Raw genomic sequence first — 8,353 nt, 5'->3', positions numbered from 1 at the left:
TTAACTACACTTAAGACGCTTAATCTCTTTGTACTTTGTTTGCCTGCGATGTTTCTTTGGCCGACCCGCTGTTCGCCTTACGGCGGACAACATTACCGTTGTATAGACAATCTCTGGCAACTCTAGTACATTAGGCATTTTGTTGAAGGGAAGGGAATATGTTCTACGGTACATTTGTACTATGAAATAAATGCCGCAAAAATTTATAACATCTTCATGCCTATGATCTATAACGGCAATTGCATGACTACACGATAACTCACCAACCTGCCACACCCGACAACTGCATGTATGAATCTCCAGATTAAGAGCATATTTCTTATCCGCATTGATCTCATACATGCCATCATGTGCCCATGTGTCTGCATGAAAGAATCTGGGTTTATCCCTCCTCAGGTCTATTACCTTTTGGGTCTTCGGTATAAGAACGTCGCTCCATTCTAAGGACCTGGTCATCTTATTTGAAAATTCTCCCATGAGCTTAACCCTTAAGATTTCAAGGAGTTTAATAAGGGGCTTCTCCCGAGCCTGAAATATACACTGGTTAAATGATTCAGAGATGTTCGATGTCAGATGATTGTATCTACACCCCTTAAAATGTGTGTTTGCCCAATATTTTGGATGTTGTAACATCATCCAGTCATAAGCTCTAGTATTTGCACTCTTAATCTTTGCCATATACTCATCGAAGTCTGATATATACAATGTACATATAGCTTTCCAATAAAGCTTTGTGAGCGTCGAATTGCTATTCGCCTTTTTGAAGTTATCGACAAGGTATTTCATATAATAACCTTGTTCATTGGTAAGAAATACTGTTTCAATTACGGCTTGTAACCCTTTCTAACGATCTAAGACAATAGTCAGTGCTGGTAAATCAGGCCTCTTGCAAAATTGCTCGTTCAGAAGCTCTAAAAACCGAGTCCAACTTAGTGTATTTTTCACTCTCAACCACTGCATATGCTATAAGATATATATTTTCATTCGCATCTACCTCAACTGCAGCCAATAATATCCCTTTGTATCTTCCCTTCAGAAATGTCTTATTTAGTCCTATTAGCAGCCTACAACCAAACATAAAACCATACAAACATGGACGATTGGCTATAAACACACATTCAAATTTATCATGATTATCTATTTAAATAATCTTTAAGGTTTCAAGGTCCGTGACTCGAATCTTATGTAGATATTTAGCGAGATCATGTATGACTTCACATGTATGTTGTGCAACCTCTTTGCCCTACCATGCTTGTTGGAAAGATAACATGACACCATGATCACGTTGTATATCATTAATCACATCTCTAGGTGTACTATTGGGCATATTACTCAATCGGTCTTTGATCTTGTTTGCCACCCAGTGGCTTCGAGCAAGTGGTTGATGAACCCTACCTATTCCGCCGGCACATAAGTGCACGCTTACAAACTTCTTCAAGGTGAATAAGTTTGTTGTATTAATCCTCCAACAGCGCACTTACCGTGAACACCCATCTGCAGCACACCTTGCCCATACACATCTCTTCTCGCTTTTTATAAGCTTCATATTGAAGTTTTGTGATATGGCATAATCAATAAGATGATTACAACATGTCTGTACATCATCAAATCTTGACCATCTTGAAGTACAACTTTGTAACGGTTAATCCTCAGGGGGCTTTCTATTGGATCGATGTCGTCCATATGTCGCTCGATTTCTGATTCATGTTCATCTTGTACGCCTATGCCAGGAGCACATTCACTGTGACCTACTTGCTCCGATTGGGATATGCTGTAGAAAAATAAAATTCAAGACAAGTCAAAATTATCCTAACCATAATAAAAAATTGACAAATAATAAAATTAATGATTTCCATTGCAAACTTCTTACATGACCAATCTTGATGGATCATTATCGAGTATTATTGGTGGTCAATATTCAGTGTAATTAGATGGACTAATATCGGGCATTGTTGGCGATCGTCATTCAGTGCAGTCAGACTCAATAGGTCTGTTTGATACGTACATAGTAATGGGAGAAGGCCCAATATCGTCATCATCATCAATACGTATCATATTACTTGGTAACCCTGAGTCAAAATGCCTAATAGTCATGGTACTTGGGGAATAATTTGATACTTTTGACGAGTGATCCTTGACTTGTTCAAATGATTGGTTCCCCTTAGAAAATATAACCTTTACATCTCCACCGTCATAAAAAATACTTCCATCATTAGGTTTCCTATTAAAAAAACCACCATAGTGTAAAACAATTTTCACTCTATTCTCATCCATTATTGTTATGTACAAGCTGAATCACTGGCTAGAAATTTCAGATGGAAACATAAATAAAATACATATAAGAAGTTCAAAATACTTACAAATACTGAAGAGTTTGCATGAGGGACATTAAATTGGAAATACAATTGTCATAATAAAAAACAAAATTTACAATGGCCAACCAAACTGCATCAAGTATTATAAAAAAACATTATTTTGATGACCAACCATTAAATAAATTTAAACTTATTTATACAATAATATAAATAAATATAAAACTTATTTATGCAACATAATATATTTTTTAGATGCTAAAAACAACATAATATTTTGATGACATACCTAAAAATCAGTTGGTGTGTAAATTTGATGCTCTTAGAGACCTCCTTCAAAGATTGATAAGTAATAGATGATATGATAGAAAATAGATGAGAGAGATAAACAATGGATGAGAGAGATTAAAAAAAGGATGAAAGTGTTAAACAATTCGTCAAAATAGGGTTTTATGAAAAAATTGGTAAAAAAAAAAAAGCGAGAATGAATTATGGTACTACGAGTACCGTAATTTATTGTACAAACAATACGGTAACCCTATTACCATAAAACTTTTATTTATTAATACGGTATTCCCATTACTGTATAGAGACCACTAAACACTACGGTATTAAAAATACCGTAATGAGTTTTACGGTACAAAAACTATCGTAAAGGGTAGTTTTGTCCAAAATTTCACGAAAATGGGAAAAAAAAAGGTGCGGATGAGGTTTTGGGAAGTTGGGGTTTTTTTTTTCCAATTTCCTTAAAATATAGGTATATTAGCGATAATTTCTCTATTTATTTTTACAATAATTCAATAGTTCAGATTTTTATATAAATCAGGGAGTTAGCTTTTCTGCGTAGGATTGAAACCACAATATGGTAATTAGGTGTGGGGTGCTACCACAAGACCCAAAGCACCGAGTCATCTAAAAAAAATTTAAAAGAAAAATTAGTGATAAATCTTGGTGTATATCTATACTACATTATTAATATAGTACAAGCAAGACTTAAGGGGTGGACATGTGTCGCGAAAATAAGAAGGGACCTAATGTTATAGAGGTTGTAGAACATACTCTCCATGTTTAGACGAAAGGAGAGGCTAAAACTTTGTGTGTAGAGTAGAGATTTTAAGAAGAGAGAGAAAATAAAGATTTTAGGAAGAGAGAGGTATTGTTTCCATATATTATTGAAAAATATGATAATTTTTTTTATCCTTGAGAAATAAGAGAATTTGTTTTATCCAACCATTTCCTAAAATTTGTGCATGAAGAGTAGAGAAAAGATGATATCCACCATTTTCTAATATTTTATGCATGAAAAGTATATATTTTAGAAAGAAAGAGAAAAAGTAGAGATTTTAGGAAGAGAGAGAGAGAGACATTGATTCAATATCTTAATTTAAGAAATATGAGATTTTTTTCTCTATATTTTGGTTCAAACTTCCTAAAATACGTGCCTATCCCAAACTCTATATTTTGGTTCAAATTTCCTAAAATAGGTACCTATCCCAAACTCAATGAGAGAGACGTGGTTAAATAGAGCCCCAAGTAAAGCCAAAATTATAGGGAGATATAATAAATTAAAATCTAAATAAATATCTCATAGTAGACATGGTGGAAATTATATGATATATACTAATTGAGAGACGTGAAAGAAATTGGTTAAGAGAGGCATGAGAGACCTCTCCCACCATATAACTATATATATATATATATATATATATATTAGAGAGAGAGAGAGAGTATGCATTGTTTATTATTATTTTTGTTTATTTGTGTTTGATATCTTTTAGAGTTTTTTTCGTTGATTTGTCTATTCGCATATATTTTGATTTGTTTATTATTATGCATGCGTTGAAACTGAATTCGTTATGCTTAATGATGCTAAAATCATCTCCAAACGCCTTTAAGGTATATCAGAATTTTTGTTCATCTATTTAATATTTTTTTATTTTTTATAACTTTAACATCATGCATATTATAATGTAATTTGATGATAATGAATCTAAAAGAAGTTCTTATTTTTTACATTAACTTCTCATGCTTTTAATTTTTCTCTATAACTCATTATCTTGTTTTGTTAATAAATTGAATATGAAATTGAAATTTTTGGTGGAAGCTCTATGCCTAAAAAATAGATTATGACAAATTTTTAGAAAGTTATATATCTGAAAAATAGATTATGACCAATTTTCATATTTATTATTATGAGTTTTTAGATATATAAAAAATATTCTATTGATACGATGTGATAAAAAAAGTAACCATCTTTTATTATTTATTTTTTATTAAATACATTTAACTTTTTTTTATGACAATCCCTATTTTATTACTTTTTATGATTATTTAAATTATTTTATAGTTTATGTTTTTAATGGTTTTTAATGGCATATTTTCTTGCTCTTAAAATTTATTTTAACTTTGTGAGAGGATAAATAGTATCATTACTTCACAAGGTAAATTTTCTATTAGTTAAATTAAGTGGAGTTAAGGGATGGACACATGTCACGAAAATAAGAAAGGGCTTAATTCTATAGAAATCGCAAGGCACATTCCCATATTTAAGGGAAAGGAAAATAGAGTACATACTTAGAGTAGTATGTACTATATTTTGTATCTCAACATTGTAGAGAGAGATGGTATCATATTTGGTAATAATCTATAAAATTGATCATTATCTAAGCTAATAAAAAACAAGTAAAATCCCAAATTATAAGAGCATTCGGTAAGATTTTTAGGAACTTGAGATGTCTTCTAGTTTTTTAATATTATATATGACATAAATTGTGGTTTTGTCTCTTCCACATCTTTTCTCAATTTTTGAGGAACGTGATTTTCGTTAGAAAACCAGATTTGAGAGAGAACAAGAGTAAACAGTATCATTACTTCACAAGGCAAATTTTCCTATTAGTTAAATTAAGTGGAGTTAAAGGGTGAACACATGTCACGAAATAAGAAAAAGCCCTAATTTTATAAAGATTGCATGACACATTCCTATATTTAAGGGAAGAGAAAAATAGAGTACACACTAAGTAGCATATACCATATTTTGTATTGCGACATTGTAGAGAGAGAGATGGTATCATATTTGGTAGATTACTATAAAATTGATCATTATCTAAGCTAATAAAAAGCAAGAGAAATTATATATGACAAATTGTGTTTTTGTCTTTTACATATATTTTTTGAATTTTTGAAGAACATGAGCTTTTTTAGAAAACCAAATTTGAGAGAGAGAGAGCACTTATATACACAATCACAATTTTCCGGATAGTTAGAATTTTCAGGATAGAATAATTTCTTTTTAAAATTTAGACTATTTTTTTTTAACTTCCAAACTTTCTCCAAAATCCGCAAGATATTTGATACCCTGATATACACCAGCAAAAAAAGGTTAAGGTGAGAAATTAATTTTTTTATTTTTTATTTTTTAATAAATATATGATATGAAATTGTCAATAAAGATGAAAACATTAAAGAGAAAACATCTCCCATCAACTAACATTGATTATATTGTTGACAAGTATCATTTTTTCAATGTTATTATCTATTTTTTTTATTATTTATGAGATATGCATGTAAACACCTCTTTTTATGTCCTCTCACTCTCTCTCCATATTTAAAACCACATTTGATGTACATTCAAATGTTTATGGCCTAACTCTCTCTCCATATTTAAAACCCTATTAGATATGGATGCAATTTTTTTTTGAGATGATCCCATATTAGATATACATGTGAGTTCCTCTTTTTATGGCCTCTCTCTCTTGACATTTACATCGTAGCCTTTCTCTCTTTTTTTTAGTTACCCTAGCCTTTTTCTCTCTCTTTTTTTAGTTACCCTCGCCTTTCACTTTTTTTTTTTTTGACAACGCTTTATTGATCAATCAAAAGTTACAACCATTCAAAAAGGAAAAACATCCGAAATAAATATTTGAGGCAGACCCCCCTCATTTTGCCAAGCCATCAAGAATGTCATTAGCTTCTCTATACACATGCTAAAAAGAAATTTGTAGACCCTCGCACATATCCATAATATCTAGTCATTTCCTCCTTAGACTCCAAAGTGGCCTAAAAAGACCAATTAGTCACATTCAAAGAATCCCCCTCAACAATACATGGCATTCTGATATTTTTATGACGTAGAACTTGAATTCCATACTCCAACGCATCAAATTCTGCCTCATTAGCTGTTACCTCCACACATGAGCTAGTAAAACAAAAGATCACCTCTCCATATGCATCACCCAGAATTCCTCCAACCCAAGATAGGCCAATTTTTCCTAGTGAGCTCCCATTAAAATTAAGTTTGATACTCCCTATAACAGGAGGGATCCATCTACCTTTTGGTCTGACTTTCAACACATTATGAAGCATCAAATTATGCAAGTTAATCTCAACATCCACTTTGGATACTCCAAACCATTCTTTTGTCACAGAGAACCAACTCCAAACCGATTGCAAATTTTTTCTTTTAACCATATCCACCTCCAAAGCTTTGTTATCAAAAGTCCTCCTATTACGTTATATCCAAATCTTTCATAGAACAACAACTATTACCATCTCCTATTAGCCTAGCCTTTTTCTCTCTCTCTCTCTCTCTCTCTATATATATATATATATATATATATATATATATATATATATATATATATATATATATATATATATATATATATATATATATATATATATATGTGTGTGTGTGTGTGTGTGTGATCTCTCTCTTTTTGTCTTTCAACTCGATTTTTTTCTCTCAACTTGGTCTCTCTCTCCACATTTAAAATCTTATTAGATATACATGTAAACTTTTTGAAAAATGATGAAAATCATATTACATGTAAATTTTTGAAAAATGATCATTTATTAGAAAACCGTATAAAATATTATAAAATATACAAGAGTTGTCAAGGGTAATCATTGAGAGCATTAAAATAAAGTAATTTCTTATCGAGTTAGAGCTTTTCTAATTTTTTTTCCTTTTAAATATGAATAAACTTTTTGGATTGACAAAATCGTGACTTTCTATATTTATGGAAAATATGATTTGAGCAAACTTATTGCATGAATGATACATTTCGTGGCATTTTTAAATGCTTATAGTCATCTTGATATAGTACGATCATCATACCAATGCATTGCACATTTGTCCAGCAAAATAGTATTATCCTCTATATTGTGAAGAGTTCTGCTTTATGTATTTTCTTATTTCATTCTTAGGTGCACAAAACATAGTCCATAATTCTATTTAGGAGTTTTGATGAATCTTAAAAATTCTTATAGAAATTTTACATTTTAAATTAATAAACTTTAGTTTAAAAATATTTTACCTTTTTTTTTTTAGTTTTACATATCATCATTTCAAAAATTTAAATATAATTTTATGAATTATTATGTATCCATAATTAACCATAGTGAAGTTTTTCTATTATTATAAATTTTAGAATGTTAGAAAATAATTTTTTGTTTTTACCACGAAGTAGAAATTCAACTTTGGATCTTTCAGAAATTTTTTTTAATAAATCTACATTATATAGTGTGAAGTTTAAAAATTATCAATATTCTTGATTAATTTTTATATTTTACTAAAGATTTTTAAATTATCAATTTTTTTTATATGTATTTTCATATTTCATTCTTACGTGCAACGCAAGTAATCCAACTAGTTTATAGTTTATAGAAGGCATCTTATATATTTGAGGGAAAATTGCAAACAACCCCCCCCCCCCCCCCCCCCGCCTTCCCCCCAAATGGAAAGTTTTTTTTTTTTTTAATGAAAATACCATTCCTCATATAACAAATCATTTTCGGATCCCAATAAAAGGAAACGCCAGACTGCTCATTTCAAAAAGCCCGGACCGGTACTTCAAAATGTCGGACTGCCCCTTCAAAATGTCGGACCTCCATATCAAAACGCCAGACTGCCCCTTCAAAATGCCGGACAGCAACTTCAAAATGTCAAATAACCCATTCCAACAAAAAAAATCGTTGGACCGCTACCATAAAATGCCGAACCGCCACCATGAAATGTCGGACAGACCATTCCAACAAAAATA

General features: G+C 31.0%; 1 protein-coding gene across 1 annotated transcript; it reads right to left on the bottom strand.

Annotated features, from left to right (window-relative positions):
- On the bottom strand, positions 1-786 carry LOC18438809 (uncharacterized). Its single transcript, XM_006848985.1, has one exon. The coding sequence runs from the start codon at positions 784-786 to the stop codon at positions 1-3; it is 786 nt and encodes a 261-aa protein (XP_006849048.1).
- Between the last annotated feature and the right edge of the window lie 7,567 nt (positions 787-8,353).

Source organism: Amborella trichopoda, chromosome 10, assembly GCF_054954075.1.
Source record: "Amborella trichopoda isolate Santa Cruz 75 chromosome 10, AtrichopodaSantaCruz75HAP2 v2.0, whole genome shotgun sequence".
Classification (NCBI taxonomy): domain Eukaryota; kingdom Viridiplantae; phylum Streptophyta; class Magnoliopsida; order Amborellales; family Amborellaceae; genus Amborella; species Amborella trichopoda.
Note: the sequence above shows the minus strand (reverse complement) of the source record. Positions and strands in the feature narration are given on the sequence as shown.